Source organism: Phodopus roborovskii, unplaced genomic scaffold (assembly GCF_943737965.1).
Source record: "Phodopus roborovskii unplaced genomic scaffold, PHOROB, whole genome shotgun sequence".
Classification (NCBI taxonomy): Eukaryota; Metazoa; Chordata; class Mammalia; order Rodentia; family Cricetidae; genus Phodopus; species Phodopus roborovskii.
The window spans coordinates 4,374,609-4,399,996 of record NW_026126423.1 but is presented as its reverse complement, the minus strand read 5'-3'; the positions used below and the strand labels follow the sequence as shown (position 1 = coordinate 4,399,996).

At 39.0% G+C, this 25,388-nt stretch overlaps 2 protein-coding genes across 3 annotated transcripts in view; one reads left to right on the top strand and one right to left on the bottom strand.

Moving 5' to 3' along the window:
* Positions 1-7,073, bottom strand: part of Gstcd (glutathione S-transferase C-terminal domain containing) — an 89,521-nt gene extending 82,448 nt beyond the window's left edge. The window contains exons 1-2 of the mRNA XM_051185468.1: positions 6,930-7,073; positions 5,308-5,402 (exon numbers count right to left, since the gene is read on the bottom strand). The gene's annotated coding sequence lies outside the window, so the exon portion shown is untranslated. The remainder of the gene's footprint in view (positions 1-5,307; positions 5,403-6,929) is intronic.
* A 46-nt stretch (positions 7,074-7,119) lies between these two features.
* On the top strand, positions 7,120-24,960 carry Ints12 (integrator complex subunit 12). 2 transcript variants are annotated; one of them, XM_051185466.1, is made up of 7 exons: positions 7,120-7,225; positions 13,244-13,408; positions 14,998-15,150; positions 16,255-16,439; positions 18,110-18,269; positions 22,467-22,613; positions 24,336-24,960. In XM_051185466.1, the coding sequence occupies exons 2-7, from the start codon at positions 13,253-13,255 to the stop codon at positions 24,918-24,920; spliced, it is 1,386 nt and encodes a 461-aa protein (XP_051041423.1). In that variant the 5' UTR covers positions 7,120-7,225; positions 13,244-13,252; the 3' UTR covers positions 24,921-24,960. The 2 variants fall into 2 exon arrangements, with proteins under 2 accessions (XP_051041423.1, XP_051041424.1); XM_051185467.1 differs by having other exon boundaries at positions 7,159-7,287; positions 24,336-24,959.
* Positions 24,961-25,388: the final 428 nt, after the last annotated feature.

The window sequence follows — 25,388 nt, the reverse complement described above, 5'->3', positions numbered from 1 at the left end:
AAATTATACCAGCTGCCTCCACCTCTCCCGTCCCCCCCCCACCTCAATCTGAAGTTCTGCCACTCAGCTCAAGTCCTGCAGAACCTCCCATCCTACTGAAACCAGTCATACATCTACAGTGCCTACACAGATGCTGATGTAATTATTCTGTTCAGAGTTCATCCCATTGTTTTTCATTGCTTACTGCTTCCCCCAAAGTAAATTAAGATTCTCCCAAACTCTATGTACATTCTAGCCTCACAGAGTTCTGCCTATTTAATGATAGGTTACATCTTACTGAGATGTTCTTCAGCTATTTTTTATATTATAAACCCCAACCAACATACTCCCTTTACTTTACCTTCTAACCTTTAATTTCTCCACGGCACTTGGTACTATTATAATACACTATTTTTTCAATATGTTCTCTAATAGACTATTAGAATATTCTGTAAGAGAATTTTGTGAACTATTATACTTAAATATTTGTATGTAAAAAGTATTTGCTGAAGGAATGCATATATGAGTATACACACCAGTTGAATTAAAGGTTAAATTATTTCTCTAAGGTTTTTGTCAATTATGACTTTTTGCTTTGAGTCCCTAGTCCAGGGTTAACGACATTCTAATCTATAAACCACAATTCAAAAGTGGACACTAGATGGCACTCTTTAAAAGCATTTAGAAGTATGTAACCAGAAGAGGGTGTAATAGAAAGAAAAAAAATGTGTGTGCATGTGTGTGTGTGTGTGTGTGTGTGAAGCATGTGCATTTGTAGAAAGGTACAGAAAAAAAAAAACATGAAAAAGACATTTTTACATATAAGCTATAAGCTTGATTCACTGTGAGTACTTACTAATGTTAAATGTCAACAAAATAAAATAGAAATACTTTCCCATGGTGAAATCAGAAAAGTTACTGAGAAGTCCAGGGAAAATGTGAAGTACAATTGATTTCTAATATTTTTTGTTGTTGTTTTCCCAATACCAATATTGGTGGGTTTTCTTCTCCCACCCTTGGAGATCAAAATGTTAATTAATAATGGCGGAGTTCAAAAAAAAAAAAAAAAAAATACTTCCCTTAGCCAGATGTTGGTAGCATACACCTTTAATCCTAGCACTCGGCAGGCAGAAGCAGATGGATCTCTGTGAGTTCAAGAGCTAGTTCCAGGACAGGCTCCAAAGAAATACAGAGAAACCCTGTCTCAAAAAAAACAACCCTCTCCCTGGGCAATTTCTCCTCATTACTCATTAGTATAACTGTTAAGTATCAAACATTTAACAATCCTGTACAAATTTGTTGGGTGCTATGGCTTGCACTGTGTTTTTAGGAGCAGAATATAGTTTTTGCTTAAAGTTGATAAATATTAAGCAAAAAGAAATTCATTTTTCCTTTCTTTTTCTGCTTTGACAATTCCCCAGCTATACATGAACTTTAAGACAGACACTCAAGAGTCAATTTCAGGGACCTCAAGGTTTCTAGAGCACAGCATGCATTGCCCCTTATTAGATTTTGTCAAGCACAGACCTGTCATTTGCTTTCTCAATTCTGGCACATGCCATACTGTAGTCACTGAAGGAAATGACAAAACAGTAGACAAGAACATAAAGCTCCAGGAGCTGAACACCACCAACAGAACATGCATTTATCTCTTATGTCAACACAGTTGAGAATTTGCAGGGAAAATAAATAGGTCAAAGGAAAATATTAAAGCTTCAGTCTCGGATATGTTTTTAAATGGCTGTTTAAAATAATAGGTATAATACTTAGGCAATTAGACATTTGTATTTTAATTCTAATTAATATATCTTGGCTTTGACAAAATATTTCATATGCTGCTTGGCTTGTGCCTTTAGGCAGAGGCAGCAGATCTCTGTGAGTTCAAGGCCAGCCTGGTATACATACTGAGTTCCAGGACAGCCAGGTCCATGCAGGAAAACCTGTCTTAAATTTTTTTTAATAGTTCACCCCATTAATGTCTGTGTGAAATGTCTAAGGAAGGGGTGGAAAGGAAAGGAAGAGGCAGAAAGACAGACAGACAGAGAATAGAGACAAACTTTTAAAATAAAATCTTCTTTATCAGCTAGAATTTTAAAAATCAGTTTGGATGTTTTGTGTTTAAAATTCAAGTCAGGCTTTTTGGCAACAATATTACACTCTATATGACAGACCAGAAACCATGTTATACAGCAAGATATTAGTAATTTTTTCATTAAAAAAATATAGCTAGGCATGTACACATGCCTTTATTTTAATCCCAGCACTCAGGAGGAGGCAGAGGCTGGAGGATCTCTGAGTTCAAGGCCAGCCTGGTTTATATAGTCAGTTATAGGACAGCCAGGGCTACACAGAGAACATGTCTCAAAAAACTAAAGTATTACCTGAATCGAAGAGATCTATTCTGAAAACGTTCAGAAATCTTCCTAGAATAAATACTATTGTGCACTCATAAAGTGGCGGCAGGAGAATCAGAATTCAAAGTCATCCTAAAATACATAGCCAATGAGAAGCCAGCCTGTGGTACATAGGAATCTGTCTCAAAACCCCAAGTTCAGAAAGCATTAACACTATAAGATAACAGTATAAATAAAAGCTATTTTATTATAGGAACCATCTTATGAGAGTGAAAATTATCAGAAATTTTGTTATTAAAATATTTCTATCAAGGATCCCAACCTCGTAATCCCCCCCCCCCACAAAAAAAATCTTCATGACAAAGGCTGGTTATTTGGCAATTTTAAATACTAAATACAAGTCCTTGTTAGCTGCTTCCTGATTCCACTTACTTGGTATTCTTCTGATGGATCAGTCATTCATTGCTCAAATTCTAATTACACAGTTTGAAGCCAGCTTGGACTACATGGTGAATTTAAAGCTAGCTCGGGAAACTTAGGGAGGCCCTGTTTCAAAATTTAAAAAAGGCAAAAGTGTAGGTCAGTGGGAGAGCACTGGGCTAGTATATATAATCTCTAAAACCAGAAAAAGCAACATAAACCCTGAAGTAATACCATAAATACTCTATTACACTAAATAAATCTGACTTTGTGCTGTTTTTCTCTTTCCTTTTAAATTACGGCTGTTGACTGATTTCATGACCCACCATCAATCAGTAGAGAAGTCTGTTGTGTGAAATTTGATTGCATTCTGACAATAAAGCTTGTTTTGAATCAGAGGGCAGAGCTAGCTGCTAGCTGACCAAAATTAACCATAGTTTTCAGAGGACTGAGGAAGTAGTAAGGCGGAACTCAGAGAGGATCTCAGCCCTTGTAGAGGAACGGAAGAGATAGGAAGTCAGCTATGGCTGCTGTGAAGCTTCTCTGATCATTCATTTTTCTTATCCCAATATCTGACAACCAATTTTTTTTTATTGATAAAGAATAATTAGTTAAATGCTTCAGAGATCACATTTCAACAGCACCATTCTATGTGATCTGCAGTGCCAGTGGCTTTAAATATTGTTTGACTCCTGCATTTATTTCAGGCACATCTCGTCTGAGCTCCAGGCTCCCTGACAACTCAACTGGCTTTTCCTAAATCTGTTCCTTTTCTTTACTGGCCCCATTGTTGATCAAACAGCAATGTTATTCACCTACCTCAAAGACTCAAGCCCCAAGTAAACTCCCTTATAGCTTGCTATCTCCTCTGAAACAGAACCTAAATCTAGTTCCTTAGCATCTCCTACAACCACTTTCATCAAGGTATCAGCAGCCTACAGATGTAGTTATGTCTGATTTACCCCACTTCCACACAGGTCTGCTCTCCAATAATCATCTTTAAAAACACGTCTCCTGCACAGTGTTACCCAGGAGTCCCTCAGCACACTTGTAATAAACAGTGTGGACCCCATGTGATCCCCTCTTTATTTTCTGACTTCATTTAATATCCTTTCTCACTACGTCCACCAATACTCCTTCCTGTTCCTCAAAGGGGCTGGGACCTGCTACTTGAAAACTTTTGAGTTTGGCCGTTCATTTTCCCTTCCTGACGTCACTGACTTCTCTAGCACATCTTATCTTAAGAAGCCTTTCCTGACCACACGAATTGGGAACACACTCCTGTCACTCCTCAGCTTGTTACCCAGCATTCTTTCCCTTGTTAGTGCATCACATGACACCTTTCGTGATCAATAATATTCAAGTTTTAGTTCATGGGATGAATAAAGACGATGGAATATACACGATTGCCAATGAACAGTACAAGGATTCTATTGAGGACCTCAGTCTGATACATCAGCCTCACTTACTGACACCATTTTCTCAGTCTAGGCTAAATATAAATAAAAATGAAGAAATACATCCGCCTTCATGAGCTGAGTGAGTAAGGAAACAAAGACATAAATACTGATATTCAGACAGGAAAACTAGGAACCTTAACCAGGGAGTCTAAACACATGTCTAGTGATGGGTAAAAGCTCAGGCTCTTGAACAAATAAACTGGGCTTAAACACTGGTTCTGATTCTTAGGAGCTGTACAACTTTCCTTGGTCTTAGTTCTGAATGAGGACAGTAACAGCAGCACCTTCTATATGTCATGTTATGGTAGATAATTAAGTGTTACATAGGAAACCCTAAAGTAAATGCTAGCTACTTTGTTTCAGGCAGTGCTACAAGTCAAAACCCCTGGCCTCACATGTGTTAGGTAAGCACTTTGCCACTGAGTTACACCTCAGCCCCTACCATTCATTATAATCTAGTCACAAATAATTTACCTAGTGACATTGTTAAATTGCATGAATCTTAATGGGGAAAATTCAACTTAGGTTTTTTATTTCCAAATTTCTCCCCAGGAAATGTGTTGACTATATTGAACTGAAAATTGTTTTTTTTCCCCACAAACATTAAAAATTTGGTACTGATGTTTAGAGCCAAGGAGTCATAAAATGGTGGAGTATAAATGGAAAATAAAGTCAATATATATATTAGCAGACTGTATTATACGAAATAAAGTTTGGCATAGTTTAGTATGAAAATTTACATATCAAATACTGAAATTGGTTTATACCTGTTCAGCTTCTCTCCATCAGAGAACGTTAGATACACTGAATGGAGATCTTGGCTCATGTTTTAACTTCTCACAGAGCAGTACTATTTGGTTACAAACCCCACAGTACTCTATTGCAATACAGATTTTAAAAAATGCTTTCTTCACAGATAGTTAGCTAACAATCTCTAACTAAAAGTCAAAAAAGAGAAATGCAGCTTTTAATGTTCATTTTGTTATGTAACATAGGATGATAGTTCAGAGGCAATAAACCCCTGATTAAAATTAGCTATTAATGGAGCAATAAATATTTATGAAATAAGACAAGTTCGGTAGTGAAATGCTTACTGAAATCTTAGTTATAGAAGAAGTACATAATCTCTCTGGAGACGCAAAGAATTGTCCGTTCCTATGGAGTCATAATGCCTGCAGCTAAATCTGACCTGTGGTAAACACAGATTGACAGCATGAAATGTAAACATGTTGAAAGTATCAGCAAAGCCTGAAATGAAAATGCTGAATTATCTCAAACAATACTTATTATACCATACAAAGCTTAAACTCCTACACCCCAAGAAGTGATCACAGCAGAATCCAGGAAGTTACTTTGAATTTAAGGATAAAAACAACACATACCAAGTAACTATACTACAGATGTGCCACCTGGTTAGTCCCACATGTTTTGTTGTCTGCTAAATTATTGCTATTAGTAAAAACAAACTGGATTGTTTGTGCTTATTTCAAAGCATGTGTTGCTGAAACAACAGGTTTAAAACCATTCTTCATAGGTCCACAACCACGAAAGCTCCTTTTAGCTTTGTTTAAACGGAGCAAATATATAGAAACATTCTTTCCATTTTCCCTCCCAACTGTACACCACTGTATCCAATCTCCCCTTCCTCGAAAGCCCATCTCTCCATGACCCCTGCTAGTTTAAAGGTGGGGTGGTTTTTTTTTAAATTAATAACACAGAGCAATGTTCAAACCTCAATCTTACTTTTGAAGTTAGGCCTCTTAAAATGAAGCCTTCAGGTGCAAATGAAATACAATTTCAAGTAATGAGAATACTTAAGGCAATCAATTTCGTAGTGTGTGCTCCCACAGTGCAGTTATTAAAAAAAAAAACCCATACAGCTTAATGTTTGATCTAGTAAATATGACAGCATATCAGTTATTGTATTATAAGAGTTTATTCTCGTGGCATTTCAAAGACCATATTTACATGTTTAAAATCATCACTAGTTCTTGCTGGTTTCGGTATTCTTTCTTTTAAATACCCTTTCTGTAGAAAAACACAAGGAAAACTTGACAAATGCCACCATGGCCCTTCACAGTAATTTGGTAGGAGATACATTAGTGGGAGCTGGAGGAAAGAAAGGGATCATGTAATTCCCAAGTCAAGCAAAGTTGGGGCGGTATGTGTTTGGGGAGTCATTTTTGAAGCCAACGCAACTGTCATGCAAACTCATCCCAAATTTTCTGTTCAATTTTAACTGTCGAAGAGAGACGCTGCATTCATTGATGGGGATACTATAAGCAAGCGTCCCAAGATGCAGCAAATCGGATGAAGCGACTGGGAAACAGGTACCCATGTACAGCGTCCAATCAGGAAGGGCTGCAACGGAAAACTGTCTTTGGGGAAAGTTCAAGTGTGCTCCGAGAGCTCCGCACCCTGCTCGCGAGTGCAAACGACCCCCCACCCCCCCACACCCCCGACGCCGCAGAGCTGCCCGGTTCCTTTACCCACGCAGCTGGAAGCCCCGGGGCCGGCTGGCAGCAGTGGCCCACGCGTCTCTGCGGGGAACGGCGCGAAGCCCTCCACCCGCACCCACGCTCAAGTCTGCGGCGAGTGCGGGGCTGGGAAGACTTTGACCCGGCCCGCCTGGCCCCCTAGCTCAGCCCCGCCGACCTCCGGGGGACGGCGCGGTCCTAGGGGCCGGAGGGGCCGAGAGCCCCAGCGCCCTCTTTACCTGGTCGCAGGGGCGCGGCCAGGCTTCCCGCCCACCCGCCCAGCCCGAGCCGGGATTCCGAGGCTCCTTCGGGAAGCCGCGGCCTGAGGAGCGTTCGCCTCCAGTCAGGCCCCTAAGGGGGTGGAAATGGCAAGCACCAAGAAGGAGCAATGAAAGTGTCCGCGAACTGCCCCCGCCCACCGCCATTCATAATCCGGCGGACCGGAAGAGGCCCGGCGTCACTTCCGGAGGTCTCCCTAGGAAACCTTCCCCTCCCGTCCGCTTGCGGGAACCTTTGTTTCTCGCTTCGGGTGCCGGTTGGTGCGGGGACGGGTTCGAAAAGAGCGACCGGGAACGGACAGAGCGGCGGGGCGGAGCGGTGAGTTGTGACGAGGGTCCCCGCTTCCTGGCGCCTCGGGGAGGCTCGAGAGCACGCAGGGGACGGCCGCAGTGGAGCTCCGCGGGGTGTCGATCGCCTCCCTGCAGGAGGGCACGCCTCAGGATTTGCGGGCACTTGCGTGCCGCAGCCTAACCGCTCCCCCCTCCCTGGAAGGACTGTGCCTCCCAGGGTGCAGTGAAGTGGGGACGGGGCCCCTGGGGACGGGGTCCGTGGAGCGGTCACAGACTTTGGGCAAAGGGTTCCGGATACCTCTCCGCAGCTCTCCTTTTACATCTCATTTTCTGGCTCCCTTGTCAAGGACTTTTCCCTACCCGAGGCCGCCCGTGTGTTTTCATTGCATCAAAGGACTCTCGTTCCTAAGTGACCTGTCTCTTTTCAGACTCTCTAGCGCTTCGTTTGTTTTGGAATTGGGGTTTTTTAAGCCCCTGCTCTAAGTTTCCAGATGTACCTAGGGCCAAGGACTCAAAAATGTTCATTGGAAAGGATTGCAAAATCTTGCAGAGCTAGGAATGGGTGTTTTTTCTTTTTTTCAGAGTTTTGATGAGATGGTAATCCTAGCATTGCACCCTCATGAAGAGTCAGTTCCCTTTATCTCATACATTAGCAAATGACAAACTTTGAACTTTGTTTGAAACTAGCAGGCAGAATAAAAGGGACCCAAAGGAAATATATATTTAGCTAGGAATGCTTGATTTTTTTTTTAAGGGACATCGCAGAAGCCTTGAAAAATGACATTTTAGTAAAAAGTCTAGTTGATTAAATACATACTTAAGATCACCTGTTAAATTATAATTGCTAAGGAAATGACTGCACCCACACCCACACACACACAACACTCACAAACATACAAACCCCTGATAATATGCTAGCAAGTTTATTGAATTAAAGGCAGATAAAAGAACAAAAAATGAATGTTTCAGGTCAGAACACTGTAAATACTCCTACCTATAAAATAGATGATTGTTTTGCTTTTTGGGTTTTGATTTTGTTGGGGGAAAAGACAGTTGAATGTCTTGAATGTCTTTTGCTGAAGTGATTAGAATTGTATAGAGTTAAAGAGGAGAACATTAGACTTTTCTTTGATGAGCTAACCAAATAATAGTCTAGCCATTGTTTTACAGAGTAACGCAGAAATAAGAGAAACAAGGAATTCGGGCTTAAGAAAGTGAAAGAAAACCATATGGAATCATCTGCTTAGAGATGGTAGTTGACAACAAGATGGTAGCAAAACTAGATCAGGGAACCCAGGACAGATAGTTGGAACAATAATAAAAACAGCAGGAATGAGATGAACCAGGGAAAGAATGGAAATAGAAAAAAAATAATAATAAAGTTAAATAAAACATTTCAAAGAAAATTTTATAAAATACGGAGTACCTTTAATGTACTTACTTGATCTTAAAATAAGGAATGTTTCTGGGTTGTGGTGACATATGCTCTTAATTCTGACTCTCCGCAGGCAGAGGCAGGCTTATCACTGTGAATCAGAGGCCAGGCTGGTCTACAGAGCGAGTTCTAGGATAACCAAGGCTTTTATGCAGAAAAACCCTGCTTCAAAACAAACAGAGCAAAGCAAACAAAAAACAAAAGTGGAGTGAGACTCCAGTAAAGTGATAATAGCCAAAGGTGGAAAGTAGCTTGTAAAGGGAAAGTTAGACTTAAAATTGCGGAGGAGAAATCAGTATGCAGGCGACCCCACTGGGGTCCTGTTCAGGAGGATGCCTCAGGAAGATATTCAGATTAAACTTGCAGTTAGCGCTTGTGGGAAGGGGTGGGCAGAAAGAACTATGGTCTTGAAAGAGAAGTTTATGATCACTGGCAAAAAGATTTTCTGGGGCAGTAGTTCTCAATTTCCAAAAGAAATTGGGGTTGCTCACGTGGTTTGTCGAAGATTGGCAGACTTCATCTGGAGTTGTTTTTTGGTTTTGGTTTGGTTTTGGGGGGTTGTTTTGTTTGTTTGTTTGTTTTCTTCTTCTGTAAGTTAGGAAGTGGAAGCCAAGAGTTTATACTTCTAATGTGTTTGCTGAGGATGCCTATGCAATTGTGCTGTTGATCCCAAAGACAGATTTGAAAGAGGCTATATCGTGCAAATGCAACATCCAGGACCTAGCCTGAATATCTCATTTTTAATCCATGTAGGGGAAATCTACAAAGAACCGAAAAATGAGTAAAAGGGAAAATAGTATATTTTAGATTTCTGTATAACTAAATTAACCATGACAAGATTATTTTCATAAAATTATGGGAAGGCCTCATTGTATGAATTGAAGCATTAATTAGAAGGAATAGAGAAAGTATGAAAAGTAGGGGATATTTGAGAGAAGTTTTGTCACAAGAAAAGACAGAATAAGAAAGGAATAAATGTCAATACAAGATGCCAGCGGTGTGGGGAGGCTTGAGAATAAGATATTTCAAATAACCCCAAGTGTGAGGTTCCACGGGGCACAGGAAAAGATAGGGTCCATGTCCAACTGACATTACACACAGAGCCATTTATTGTTTTTTTTTTTTTTTTTTTAATCAAGTGGAAAAAGAGTAAAGGATAAGCACGTGACAATTTTAAAGAAAACATGAAATTGTTATTTCCAGAAAGAAGGGAAGTGAGTTGACCAAACAGACATGCTAAGAGTGCTAAGTGTGACGCTTGCCAAGGTGGGACTAGTAACTTGGAAGAGAGTATGATATTTTTTTCTCAGCTGCATTCAGTTTGGATGTTGATGGGAGAAGATACCAAATGGATGCATGTCTACAAAGTAGGTGAAGTCAGCCATGGGATAAGAATGCTTAAAAAACTGGAAGAGAGTCACGGAAAGGCGTGTACTAGAATAGAACTGAAAGGAGTGGCATTCTCCTCAGAAACGCAGGGAAGAGTTGGGGGTGCGGCGTAGTGAAAAGATCCATGTACGGCAATGGAGCGTCTACTGTGACTTACATTTGCCACCTAACCACTCACTCCCACCAACATCATCCTTACCACACTTCATTAGGTCCATGACAGTTTTAAAGTAAGAAATATTTTCTTACATTTCTTTGTTTTAAACACCGCTTAAGTTTTTAAAATAAACTCACACTGAACATACGCTTTCATCTGTCTTCCTTTCTGTATTTACATGCATATAACTCACTTTATGCCACCCACTGCTTCTGTTTGGTTTGAGAAAGAAGTTGGAGCAAGACAGTGTCAACAGAGAAACAGCACAGGGGACAAATGGAGCCACTGTCAATTCTGAGAACATACAATGTGGGGGTGAAGAAGGGAAGTGGCGTGGGGGGTGGGCGGGTAACCAAGAAAAACAGTTGACTTGGTTCCCAGAATATGTTCTTGAGTTAAGACAGTGGAAAAGAGAAAATAATGGGAGATGTAATTTTTAAAGGTGTGGGGTGTTGATTCTAGTCAAGAGAATAGGTGTGGTAAACTTTACATTTAACAGGCTGAAAATGAAGCTCTTACCGCTAAAGAACTAAATAAAATTGTAAAATGATTTAGAAGTTCTCAGTTTCTCCCGAATTAAAGGTAATGCCAAGGACTGAGAAGGAAAAGCCTGGCACTCGTGTTCTGTAATTAGAGTAGGGAAGTAAGAGGTTGATTAATGGGGTCATGGAATTTTTTTCTAAAGTCAGCAATATAGAAGAGGCTCCCTATAAATAGCTTCATAGCCTTTCAGATGGATGAGTCAATGAACACTGCCTTGTAGAAGGCTGTGAAAAGGTGATGTCATTAGTGAGAATAGTAAAGACAGGAAGTGCTTGAGGAAAAAGCAGAAATATAGGGGGATGTGTTGTTCCTAAGGGAGGGAAGGGAGAAGGACTGGGCTGAATGAAACACTGGAGGGATTTGCAGAATGACATGTACTTTAAGTAAAGCCACGATGTAGAAAGAGAAAGGGGAAATTGAAAGATGCTAGACTGGAGCACTGGACTCCAAACCTTTCTTATTCCATGAGCTTAAAAATTGAGGACACTTCCACACCCACCCACCCACCCACATCCCATCATATGCACCACCAAGTATGAAAGATACGTCAGTAATATATGGCTGGGCTGCAAATTGTGGCAAGACTTTTATAAAGAGAACTGTCTCCAAGGTTTCCATTTGAATATTGATGCTGACAGTTTCTGTAGTATTACACCAAAGGTCACGTAATTTATAGGCATTTCCCTTGTGATGACAGACATAGATAGCAATACTCTGCTTCCATTTTTCAGAAAGGAAAGTGGAGCTTCTGTCATAGAACGATTTATCCAGGGATTGGCTCTTTGCTTAGTCTCCTGCAAAACAGACTGCCCTGGGTTAAATAAACTAATATGTCTGTAGATATATAAATTAGGTCACAGAAAGATTAGACTGTGTTTGTCCTGTAGAATCTGGAACAACAAGTTTATCTCATTAATCATAGAAATATTTTAAGCTATTTTTCCTCAGTGAGTATGATGCTCTGCCTCATAAATAATTTTAAAACAATCCTCCTGAACCTGTCTTTCTTTGGAGATAATATGTGTGATATAATTTAAAGCAGCAATACAGCCTGTTCCATTGTGTTGACTTCTTACTAATATAACCATTTAGGTATGATTTTTATTCTAGTGCTAGCCTCCATTACCTAGGTAATTCAGACAGATGATATTTTAGTAGAGCATAGAGTTAGCAATGATTTTTAACTATCAACTAGATAATAACCTTTTTAGGAACTTATAGAGAGCCTGGTATGTGTGGGAGTGTGGGTGTTTGTGTCCATCTGTCTGCCTGTGTTATGTTGAATTTGGCGGGGTATGAAGAGAAAAATAGGAGAAGAAATAAATAAAATCTATTTCCAGCCAGTACTTCATATTCCAAGATCCAACCTACAGCAAATTTTAATGGTATTGTAAGCCCCTGAAAATGGGAGATTATAGTGTAATTGCCGACAGAGCTTTAACTGTAGCCTTATACCTGTGCTGCATTGCTATGCCATTAAACTTAAGGATAGAAGAGGATTTAAAACCTTAGTATACTGATCAAAGGATTGAACACCTAGAGTACATTTTTATTTTAATAATTCCTTGCCTGAAAGGTGTTTGCAAAAAATGATAGCCAAAAGTAGAACCACTTGATAACATTGGTATTAACTGAAAATAAAATTTGACTGTTGAGAATTTTGCAGACCTCTGCTGTGGGGCCCTTGTTTAAGCTCCTTCAGACAGCAAGTATTATCACACCTGAGGGATACATGTGGCATCCCTACATGTAAGGGTTATCATTGAGAGACCCGCTTTTGAGAAATAGCTTAATGCAAGAAATCCTACTTTCTAAATGTGATGTAATAAGATTACCACTAGTATGCTTTCTGAGATATTAAAAATAGCAGAGGGCTGAGGAGAAAGGAGAAATGCACAGAAACAAAACAAGAAATAGTTGTAAAAGCTACAGCAATGACTTCTACCATGGACCCATTAGCCTTTGTCTTCCTGGGGCATCCTTGCCACCCCCTGACATGAACATCAGATCTTTATTTTTGTGGTAAAAATGAGATTTGAAAGAGACATTTTGATGTGTAGTACACTTGACTTAAAAACAGGCAAGTTTCTATGTGCCATAAGTTATAGCTATATTGTTAGAGATAGCTACGAAGATGCAATTAAAGATCTTGCCTGTATTACAATGTTGCCATTATCAGGTGTGGTGGCACACACCTCCAATCTCACCTGTGAGGGGGTGGAGTCAGGAGGACCACAGACTGTCCAGCCTGAGCATATGGTGGTAGATTTAGATACATTGAAAGCTGGTAGCATCTGTTGTTCCAGAGGGGAGAGGGAAACCAGATGATGCCAGCCATTACTTTGTCTCTAGTAACTTTCTGGTGGTTTAAAATATTACAAGCAAGAAAACAAAATAGATAAAAGTAGGGATATGTAATTGTACGCTGTCTAAATTACTCCCTCTCCTTTTTCTCTTCAGGTCTTTGCAATGGCTGCTACTGTGAACCTGGAACTTGATCCCATTTTTCTGAAAGCACTGGGTTTCTTACACTCAAAGAGTAAAGACTCTGCCGAAAAGCTAAAAGCGCTGCTTGATGAGTCTTTGGCTCGGGGCATTGATTCAGGTTATCGTCCAGCTCAAAAGGTATCTACCCAAACACAAAGCTTGGAAAGAGCTTTGAGGTGCACATAATGGCCCAGTGATAGCATTTATATTATCTTGAAACACCCTCTACCATTGTAATCATTCTTTGTGTTGTGAAGAAATTATATTCTCTATCGTTGTTCTCTTCCCTCAAGCTGTCAGAAAGGTTAGTTTGGTCTAGAGCAAGCAGTACTTCTTAACCTATGGGTCTCGACCTCTTTGGGGGTGCGGACCCTTTCACAGGAGTTGCCTAAGACCATCACAGATACTCATATTACAATTCATAACAGCAGCAAGATTATAGTTAAGACGTAACAATGAAAATGATTTTATGGTTGGGAGTCACCACACATGATGAACTCTATTAAAGAAACAGCATTAGAAAGGCTGAGAGCCATATCTAGAGAATATGCTGTTTTACTAAGTGGTGTATAAAAGAAAATCATTTACTTGCAATTTAATCTCCAGCTCTTTATAATTATTTTTTAGAATGTTAAAAGTATGTGAACTATTTCAAATTATTCTCCAGTGTTTTAAGAATGAAAATATAAATAACAGAACTTTTCAACCAAGTGAGCTAAATAGGGACAGGATACTATAAGGGTAAAGGTTGTAGATGTCAAAGTATGTAGCTTCATTATTGACAGTGAATGGCAGCTTTATGTGACAAGGGATTGATATGTAAAATAAGAAAAAAAATTAAAAAAAAATGTTTTAGAGCAAAGCCTCTTTGAAAATCCAGTTTACCTCTTGTAGTTGTGTGATATCAAGTTATTACCTTGAAACTTTATGGCATAGGCCCTTTTCTAAGTGCTTTGTGTGTGTTATAAACTGTTGTTATAATAATGACCTCTTGAAATTAGTATTGCCTATTTTTCTCTCTTTACAGAATGGGGGCTGAATTGTCTAATAATTTTTTTCACACAACCTTGGCAAAATGAGGAGACTAAGAACCAGCTTGCAGAATTGTAAAAATTATAGTAATTTAGTCCAAGTAGTCCACCTAGCACATATGCGCTCGCCACAAGAAGTCTTTGCTATTCTAGTGTGAAACTCAAAGTCACCCAGCTGTGGTGACACAGCTGCCCAACTAAGGGGAGACAGAGCCGTATGAGTAGCTTGAGTGTAGTCTGAACCTGAAGCCTAAGGTATGCACAAGCCAGGTTTACTGCCCAGAACATGAACCTGCAAGAGTGGTTGCAAAGAACCTCAAGAGACGCTGGTGATAACAGGTATATGATTGGGATGGTTATCTCATGGACATCTATACACATTATCAAAACATCAATAGGTGCTGGTTGTGAATCAGTTATTTCTTAGTAAAGCCATGGTAGAGAAGAGTATTACATTGGCTATAATGTAGCACCTTAATTTTTAACTGAAAATTGTATAAATTATTGTTTTTTTTTTTTTTGTCTTTGTTTCTTTCTTCAGTACTGGAAATTGAATCTATGACCTGGTGCATGCTGGGCAGGTGCCCTACCACTGAGCAATAACTCAAGCCCTTCTATTTTGAACAAAATAAAGGTCTCTCTCTCTCTCTCTCTCTTTTTTTTTTTTTTTTTTTTTTTTTTATTTTAACCCTTTAGGATGTGGAACCACCCAAAATTTCAAGCACAAAATCTATTTCTATCAAGCAAGAGCCCAAAGCATCATCTAGTCTCCCTTCTGGCAGTAGTAATGGCAAAGTCCTCGCAACTGAAAAGATAAAGAAAGAAGCTGAAAAGAGACCCGCTGATAAAGTAAGGCTCGCCCCTTCCCACAGGCAGAAAGAACGTCGTGTGGCTACTTAATGTAGCAGCGGGTATAGTCACACAACGATTACTCTGTAAATTTATTTTGCTAGCTGGAGATGTTAAAAAAAAAAATGAGTAAAATCTATAAGCATGTATTTAACTTGTACTTGAGATGGTTGTCATACAGACCTTAATCCATAACTCTGGCTGCAGTAGTTGTTGAGAAGGAAAACTAAAAGAAGCCAGATGTGATTAAACTCAAACTCTGTTACATGACTGGCAACCATCACCATAATTAAAGTGTGGTTTTTGCACATGTATGTGTATAGTGTGTGTTCCGATGTCTGTGTGTGTTAATGTGTATGTATACACATGTGTGCATGTGTAGATGCTCAAAGTCAACACTGGATGTGGCACTCAATTACTCTCTTCTTTATTTACTGATTCCAGATAATATAGTTAGCTGGCCAAGTGCTGGGATTACAGGCCACCTCCATGCCTGCCCTTACGTGGATTCTAGGGCCAAAGGCTGGTCCTTTATGCTTGCATAGCAAGCTTATTCAGGGAGCCTTATCCCCAGCCCTAAATGCTTTTGGTTATTTTGTTGTTGGTGGTGGGTGGTGTTGTTTTAAATAGCAATATTTGTAATACTGTTTTTTTTTTTTCCAAGTCTGACTTCTTGAGTTAAAGAAAAAAGATAGTATTATTATTGAATTTCCTAATTCTTTAGTATATATAATACAAAACAGAATATAGATACTTATTATACTATTCTAATTTAACCATATCTTGCTAGTTTCTTGTACCATACTGATTATAATTTTAATTCTTTTTTTCTATTTTAATTTTTTTGCAAATTTCATATGTGAGTTCTTTATTTACATTGTTTCTACGCCTTCCTTTCTCCTCTCCTACTTCTTCCACAACTCCAACTCAAATTATAGTTAAGATTCTTCAACAGATCTTCAAAGAGTATATATAGCTCTCCCTGTCTGTGTGAAAATGTCTATAAAACAGACTTGGTCATATATTATCCCTCTTTCTCTCAATGATTTAGAGTTTATGCCGTGTTACTTTCAGGATCCTTTATCTTTGGGTTCTTTTTTGTAGATGAAAGATGTCACCGAAGGAGTTGATATTCCGAAGAAACCTAGATTAGAGAAACCAGAGACACGGTCTTCTCCCATTACTGTCCAAACCAGCAAGGATTTAGCTATGGCTGACCTCTCCAGCTTTGAAGAGACTAGTGCTGACGATTTTGCCATGGAAATGGGCTTGGCCTGTGTTGTTTGTAGGTGAGTTGCACCCCTGCACAGATTGTGTTATTTCTGTAGAAGGAGCCGTCTCTTCCTACTCTGTTTATTACTAACTACCCTCCCCCATCATAGAATTTATTAGGAATTTTCTGGGGTTTTTTTGGGGGGGATGGGGAATAAAGAACAAGTAAGTAGAACACAGCACTTTAATATCTTGAAAATTATCAGATATTTTCTCTTTCAGACCACAGCGTTTTCAGTCTGTTATGTTGTATTAACCCTGTCTGCATTCTTAAGTTCTAGAGAGAAGTGACTGTGCATCTTTTTTAAGTGTGGGGGGAATCCATCTTTCTTTTTAAACTGTCTTCGTTGCTTTCTTTCTTTCTGAATGCTGATGGCACCTAAAAAAACTGATACATGTCATTTCTTAAAACACCATTACATGTTTTTGTACGGATAGTGGAAGTGAATGTGTACTATTCTGAGTGACATTTTAAAACCTCAGTGCATAATTACGGAAGCAGATGATTTAGTAGAAGATAAACTGTCTTCTCCTACTAGTATTTTGTGCTTAGTAGAAGATACTGTGAGTTTGGGGGGGGGGTTGTTTTTTTTATTTTTTTTCAGAAATAACTAAATTTTGAATATGTTCAGGTAAAGGGCTGATGTTCAATTATTAATAGCTTTCATTGCTTAATGTAAAAAAGATTTTTGTGGCTATTCTAAAAAAAAAATGTTAACTTCTAATATATTGCAACTAAGAAAATAGAAGCTTTTGTGAGCCTTATAGAAAATCGGTTGATACAGTTCTGAGTAAAATCACTTCACATATATTGCATATTCCACCCCTAATATCCTATGAAATTAGCATCTTGTAAATGATATTATGAAAGTACTAATGGGGACAGACTTAGTGACTCTATTATCTTTTGTAGGACACTTAGTATAACATGCTAAGACTGTGGTGATTGCTTTCTTGTGCTTTTGGGATGTTTTTTTGTTTTTTTTTTTTTTGTTGTTGTTTTTTTGTTTTTTTGTTTTGATAAACCTATTATTTCATCCTGTTCAGATTTATATACCTTGATCCGATATATAACAAACATCTTGTATGCACAGTACATAAATGACTAGAGCAGGTTCTCACCTTTAGATAACTTTTGTTTTCTAATTTTTTCCCCAAACAAGTTTTATGAGACAGGCTCTCACTGTAGCCCAGACTGGCCTGGAACACGCTCTATAGTCTAAGCAATCCTTAAACTCACAGTAATGTCCTTTTCTCAGTAATGTGTGTGCTGAAGTTACAATGAGCCTCCATACACACCTTTCCTAACTTACTAATGATGAAGACTGAATAATATGTAGCTATCTCACAAAGGAATTCCATGGAGATGCTAAGGAAGCGCTGTCAGTAGTCTGGGAGCCTACCTACCACCCTTTAAGAGATAGAAAGAGATTGCAATGTTAAGTGACTAAAAATATAACTAAACTTAGTTGAAATGTAACTAAGCACAACCTATCACAAATAAAGGTCTTGTGTAGGCTTTGTATTAGTGTTGGTTATTTTTCTTATTAATGATTTAAATGATTATTTCTTTTTCCTAGGATTTTTTTTTTTCATTTAACATAACAAACTTTACCAGAAGAATGTGCAAACAACTTTGAATTGTATGTTGGAGAAACTACCATGTTTAATCCAATGTTTTTCTTAGACAAATGACAGTGGCATCCGGCAATCAATTAGTAGAATGTCAAGAATGCCATAACCTCTACCACCAAGATTGCCACAAACCCCAGGTGACAGACAAAGAAGTGAACGACCCTCGCCTGGTGTGGTACTGTGCCCGGTGCACCAGACAAATGAAGAGAATGGTAAGAGTCATACTTCACCTTTTAACCAGCATCTGATGATCTTTGTCGATATCTGACTTTAAAATGAAAGTTAGGACATTTAACATACTGAAAAAAAATATTAATTACTTTTAAGTGTTTGCATGTATACTGTTGGTATGGATTTATGTTGCTGTGCCAAAAGGCCAGGGCATATTATGTGTGTCCTCTTCTAGTAGCCCTTTTGCCTACCCTAAATAAACAGGAGTGAAGACACACAAAATAAAAATATTTTCATAAGCATGACACTAATTACAAACATTTTATAATACTATGCAGCGTCAGTGGTGAAACACAAACCCCCACTCTTTGTTGAGTTGTTAAAAAAACAAAACAAAACAAAACATAGAAATCTATTCCTGAGTGAGTAGAAACCACCAGATTCACAGATGTGCAGAGACCTGTGGCTGTCTGTGTCGTCTTTTCCAGCTCCTCTAGCCTTTCCCTCTCATTGACAGTGAGCAGCACCATTAAGATAACTGCTTATTGAAGAGTTCTGTGCTTTTATTAATTTAAAAAATAGATAAATTAATTTTATTTCTTAAGTTCTAAAGAAATCAAGAAGTTGCCAACTACTAGCAATTTGTCATCTCTTCCCCAAGTGTCCCTTTCTGTGTTTTAGATTAAGAAGTCTCAATAGAAGCATTTCCATGTCTGTTAAACAAACGAATTTCTGTACGTTTCACAGTATACTTTTTAAGATCTCAATTTCTTAGCTAAAGTAAAAGTCAGGATATCTATATTATGTTTAACCAGAGAAATTAGAAGTAGGAGATATTTTCATTTTGTCAAAAATAGTAAAAGTTTATTACTATATATTCTTTTTCTTTGTAACAAGGTAATCTCTATTTCATTTTTTTAGTTTCTTACTGTAATTAGCTCCCTGGACTTCAACCAAAATTATTTCAGGGGATGAAGAGTTGTTGTATGATAGACTTTTCCTTAGTAGATGGAATACATACACACACACACACACACACACACACTCACTCGCAAGCTCAAACTCACTCTCATGACTGTTAAGTTCATGACATCAGGGTAGTGATTGCACCAGTGTCCAGGTCAGGGAGCCAATGAGTGTTTCCCGGGTTACTAACAGGAATGTTGGTGAGGGTGGTACGAGGAGGAGGGTGGCACAAAAGCTACTACAGCACCCGAAGTCCCACCCTGACGTGGGTGAAAACCCCTGGAGCTCCCGCACACCGTAAAGGTAGCTTTGTGGTCCAAATATCTCTTTACGCAATGGGTGGCCAGTGACTCCATCACTAGAGACTACCTGCTCCCTTTTATATTGTTGCGGTGGGCTCTCAGCGTTCCTGTTCTCCCCAGCATGTGACCATTTGGAGCCTTCCTTTCTTCCCGTCAATTTGGAATTGCAGGCCAACAACCATAGTATGATTCGTTATAGAGCATCAGCAAGCCATTAAAAATTGATAATTTTTTTAAAACAAATACCTCGTGAAAGACCGAAATTTCCAAAATATTTTATCATTTCACTGTAACTCTCTTATTAACCAGAGTTAAACACAATTCCAAGTGTCCTCTTCCCTTATTATTTTTTAAGTTAGCTTATGTCAATCTGTGTACATGATTTATCCCCCTTGTGTGTGATCTTCTATAACGGACTTTATCTTACCGAGCTAGATGTTATGCTTGATGTCCCCCACAATTCTTACACCTTTGTCTGTATTCCCATCATATATCCTTCACATCTGTTGATTTCACTCTTCCCTAATCTACAAATGTCTCATTACTTCTGTTTCACTAGCCTTGTGAGAGGTCTCTTTTTTCCCTTTGATCTGGTTTGCTCTTTACAATGCTTAGATTTATTCATCTAGAATACTTACTTCACTTCATTTATATTTCTCAATGGCCTTCAGTTCCTTCCAAAGTGAAGGTGTAGTGTTCATATGATGAGGTGCACGCACTTAAATGTATGTATGTATATGGTCCTCTGCCTTCGCCGCATGTCTGCCGTTTAAATCATCTTTTCTTGCCTCGCCATGCTCAAGAGGAAGGATGCCTACTGGCTTCCTTCTTCTTCCAGTTCAGCAACTGTCTTTCTTATACAGCCCAGGCCCTCCTTAGAGATGGTGCTGCCCCCGCCCCTGGCTGGGCCCTCCCATATCAATCATTAATCAATAGGATCTTTCACAGACTCTACCACAGGCGATTCTGATCTGAGAAGTTCTCAGTTGAAGTTCCCCTTTCCCAGGTGACTCCAGGTTGTGTCAAATTGACAGTGACCAGCACAGTAATTACATTATATTCTTATTGTGGTCCTGGGGATCAAAGCCGGGTCCTTGCATATGCTAGGTAATAGCAGCTGTTATTGTCAGCACTTAACATTATGAGATCTTAGGCTAAACTCTTACATAATCACAATTCATCCTCATGAACACACCATTGAGACAGATGGTGCTGCCACCGTTTTGCCGGTGAAAGGAAGGGGGCTCTTAGGCTTTTATGTCCTAGCTGCAGTAATACAGCTGCAGAAGTGACCAGCAGGGTTTCAACCCGTGTTCTCTTTGAAATAAAAACTGTTTCAGTCATTGTTCCGTACCGCATATATAGTAGGATTGTTCCGACGCTAAACACTAAGAATCTGAAAAATGATTAAAAGTATCAGAGAATTTAGCTTTGTCGTAAAATCAGGTACTGGTCAAAATAAAACTGAAAATGATTAAGGAGAATTGGAGGGAAAAATTCTCCTTAAATAGCATGGAAACTTACATTCATACACTTCTCCCAAGGATTTAATTCACTAGTATGAAAAACCTCAAAGGTTTATTATTTATTCATGAATAATTCTTCCCTTCTTATTCAATGTTTAAAACTTTGTAAATTATCTGAGTTGCTTTTAACCCACTTTTAGTACTTTAACAACTTATAATACCTGAACCCTAAAAAGAAAATAATTCTTTGGTTGGCCGTAAGAAGAAAGAAAGGAAAGAAAGTGCATGCCTTTCAAAATGAGTGGTGCTAACTGCATGCATCAGTGATTGTGTCTCCCCGCCCCGTTACTATGATCACAGCCTCTGTGCATTCCACCTACTCGGATTACAACTGCTTGTTGGTAGGATAGGGGCGGGGCATGAAGGCGTCAGTACAAAGTATGTACAGGTTTGTTTCCCCTGCTATTATTTCCAAAGCAATTCAATGTACAGCTGCTGCTTACATGACACTTACATTTAGTGATCTAGAGATGAGTTACTGTCTATGGAGGTCTTCAGTAGGTTATCTCTACAATATTTCCCCGTTGACGCTTTAGATGGAACCATGGGGCCTTACATACTAGGCAAGTGTGTTTGTATCTGAGCTGTACCTCTCAGTCTTTAGGGGTATTTTGTCTGGTGTGTGTGTATGAGAGAGACAGAGAGACAGACAGGGGACAACTTTTCGGAGGAGTATTTTGTCTTGGTGAGAGGGAACAACTTTGTGGAGGTGGGTTATCTTCCACCGTTCACCCGTGCATGGGTTTCAGGAATTGAACTCAAGACACTAGGCTTGTACAACAAGCTTTTTAACCCAATGAGTCCACAACCCATAGAGGGTTTTGGGGTTCTTTGGTGTGTTTCTTTGTTCGCTTGTTTGTTTTTTCTGCTCGCTTGCTTGCTTTTTGAGATAGGATCTCAAACTCCCAGCCATGTTTTCTCTCTCCCAAACTCTGTGATTAAAAGCATATGCCACCACGCCTGGTCAAGCCATAAGTTTTTAAGGCAAAGTCTTTATGTATTAATTAGCCTGGCTTTGAACTTGTTCGATAGCCCAGGCTGTCCCAAACTCCGAGTCTTGCGTCAGCCTCCCGAGCCCTGAAAGTACAGTCACTAGGCTCAGACACTATGCCAGTTTTGCCTAAACTTGAACATCCACAGAGTTTGTATTCATCAGAGGTTCTGAATCCAGTCTTGCATGGATAACGAAGGGTAGATGTTCCATAGTTTGTGGTTTTCCTTTATTGAAAACCACTAGTGTTCACAAACTAATAAAATCTGTAAAACTGTATGTTGATAATTATTTTTCTGCAGGCTCTATTTTCAGTATCATCATAGTTTTTGTTTTGTTTTGTTTTTTTAAGAAATATTTCTATCATTCAGTAACTTTAGTTCTTTAGTAAATTTTTAAATTTTGTTACTCAGTAAAGATTTTGTATACAATTTTTCCCTCTGATTTTCCTAGGCTCAGAAAACTCAGAAGCCCCCACAGAAACCAGCTCCCACTGTTGTTTCTGTGGCCCCAGCTGTCAAGGACCCATTAGTTAAGAAACCAGAAACCAAACTTAAGCAGGAGACAGCTTTCCTAGCGTTCAAGAGAACCGAAGTTAAGGTAAAATGTGTTCCTTTTCATCTGCATTAAATGTCGGTCTGGCTGACTAAAGGGTAGTCACTTGGTAAAAATTTGATGAGAAACTTTATGATTTAAATGACTGATGTTGAAAGTGAAGGCTGCCCTGTCATTAATATGCTAGGAGGGAGTATTTATATCAGAAATTGACATTCTGCACTGAAATACAAGACATTGCTAGGCTTCCCAAGTTTGTCCTATTTCACATCTTGCATCCTGATTGTCTTCTAAACCATCTCTCTCTGAAACAACACAGGCTACAGTGGTCAAGACTTCAACACACAGGCCTTGCTTTCTTGTGTATCTTTCATCGAGCATTGGCCATTTTAGTTGGTGAGTTTTGATGAAGGATCACATAGCCTTATGGTAGATGGTTTCATGTTTGATGGAAAGAAAAAGGAAAAGGATCTTTCAAAACTGAACACCAGAGGAATTTATGTTTTATAAGATGGTTTCCTAATCAGGACATCATGAGATAAATATGATGCTATTATAAAAATGTGTGGTTTTTCAGAAAATGTGAACAGAAATTTTACCTTCTCACCAAATAGAGGCCCCACAGCACTCTTACTTTGTTGATTTTCCAGTGGTTAAAAGTGCTTATATACAGACACTGCTGAAGGCAACCTTGTAAGAGCTAATGGTGTTTTGCCAACTATTTCCTAATACTTCAATCCTAAAACAAATAGATATTCTAAGTTATATTACCATATATATATATATATATATATATATATATGTATATATATATATATATATATATATTTATTGTGTATTCCCTTTCAACACAGGGTAGTCCTGTGTCCGCCTTCACCTCTGAGTGCTCTTTGAGACCCTTGCAAAATCTCCCAAATCTCCCAATATGAAGGTAGACAGTGTTTATACAACAGTTGGTTCAAAATTAATTTGAACAAAGAGCCTCTTCCCTAATGTGAAAGTAGACAAAAATCATCCTATGTGCTGAAAACAGTATACTTACATGCATCTCACTAGAGGCTGAAATGTTAGTCTTACAATCCCCTGGGAGTGTTTTCAGACTGCCCCAGAATGCCACAGTGCTGACCAGGAGGTAGCTGTCAGTCATCTGTGTGAAGGTAGGATTCTGTTACTGTAGCTTCAATGGAAACACATGTGAAACTGCACTTGTGAGCTCTTTTTAGTGTATGTATTGTAATGCGGTTGATGTTCAAATTTTTGTGGCAACTTGGTTATTTTAAATGGCTTCAGACCTTGTGTATAGTTGTTTCCTTTAACATGTTCACTGTAAATAACTATTGATTGAATCTTTGACTTGGCTACTTTTTCCTGGATATCTTGATTGCAGTTTGTAGATCCCGTTTTGATGTGTTATGAGCTAGGTGATACTTTTGGGGGTAGCAAATGTGACTCAAAAAACTAAGTCTGATTCTCCATTATGATTTGTGGCTGAATCTACAGCCAGTTTCTCAAAAGAGTTTCATGTATTTCTTTGAAATCATTAAAACAGTGTGGCATTCAGGAACCATGAACCATATAGCATCCTCCCTGACTATAGAAACTTCCTTTGCTTTTTCTGTTCACCTTCATAGGGACTTAATTTTGATGTATTGTCCAAGTTTTCCACATCATCGCTTTTTATATATGACTAAGTGTTTACATTCAAAGATATTTTACATGTGTTGACTAAACTCAGCTCTAATGTAAGATTTATCTCTTTCTCCTTAGCCACCCACGGTTATTTCAGGAAATTCTTCTGGGAACAACGTGTCCTCTTCAGTAACTAGTGGCCTAACTGGATGGGCAGCTTTTGCAGCCAAAACGTCTTCAGCCGGTCCATCAACAGCAAAATTGAGTTCAGCAACACAAAACAGTGGTGGAAAACCCGCTGCCTCATCGGCTAGCCAGAAGCCTGTGGGTTTGACTAGTCTGGCAACATCTTCCAAGGGTGGAATAGGTTCCAAAATAGGTTCTGGTAACAGCTCTTCCCCTTCTGTCCCACTAAAGCCACTTCCACCTCTGACCTTAGGCAAGACGGGCCTGAGTCGCTCAGTTAGCTGCGATAACGTCAGCAAAGTGGGCCTCCCCAGTCCTAGCAGTCTAGTCCCTGGAGGCAGTGGGCAGCCGAGTGGGAATGGGAATAGTACTACGTCAGGGCCCGGTGGAAGTACGACAAGCAAAACCACATCAGAGCCCAGCAGCAGCCCCTCGGCCTCGCTTAAAGGTCCAACCTCACAAGAGTCACAGCTCAACGCTATGAAGCGATTACAGATGGTCAAGAAGAAAGCTGCCCAGAAGAAACTCAAGAAGTAATGTGGCCAAATAGGTTTTTATATCATATTGCTCTAAATATTAAAAGTAAAATCCTTATTAAAAGATATAATATACTGTAACTTAATAAAAAAATCTTGATAACCAAATCTCTGTTGTTTCATTAATGTGATAATATTATTTAGCCAAACTCGGAAAAATTTTTCTCAGTCTGTTTAGCATTTTTATTTTAATAAACTTCCATAAAGTGTGAAAATGGTGATTTTTAATGACTGATTTATGAAGAGAACTTCAGGAGATTGATGGCAAATGCAGATGTAAAGAAATGGTTCTCCTGGCAAAATAACCCAAGATTGAAATCTTCAGCAATAAAATACCTTGTGGGTGGCAGGGTGACTCATTATAGTGTTTTATAATTGTCTCTCTGCCTTATGGGGAAACCTCTCCTCTCTCCTGTGAACTCCAGCCATAATGCAATCCTACATGAGGTGGCTCAAGTCATTGCCTTGT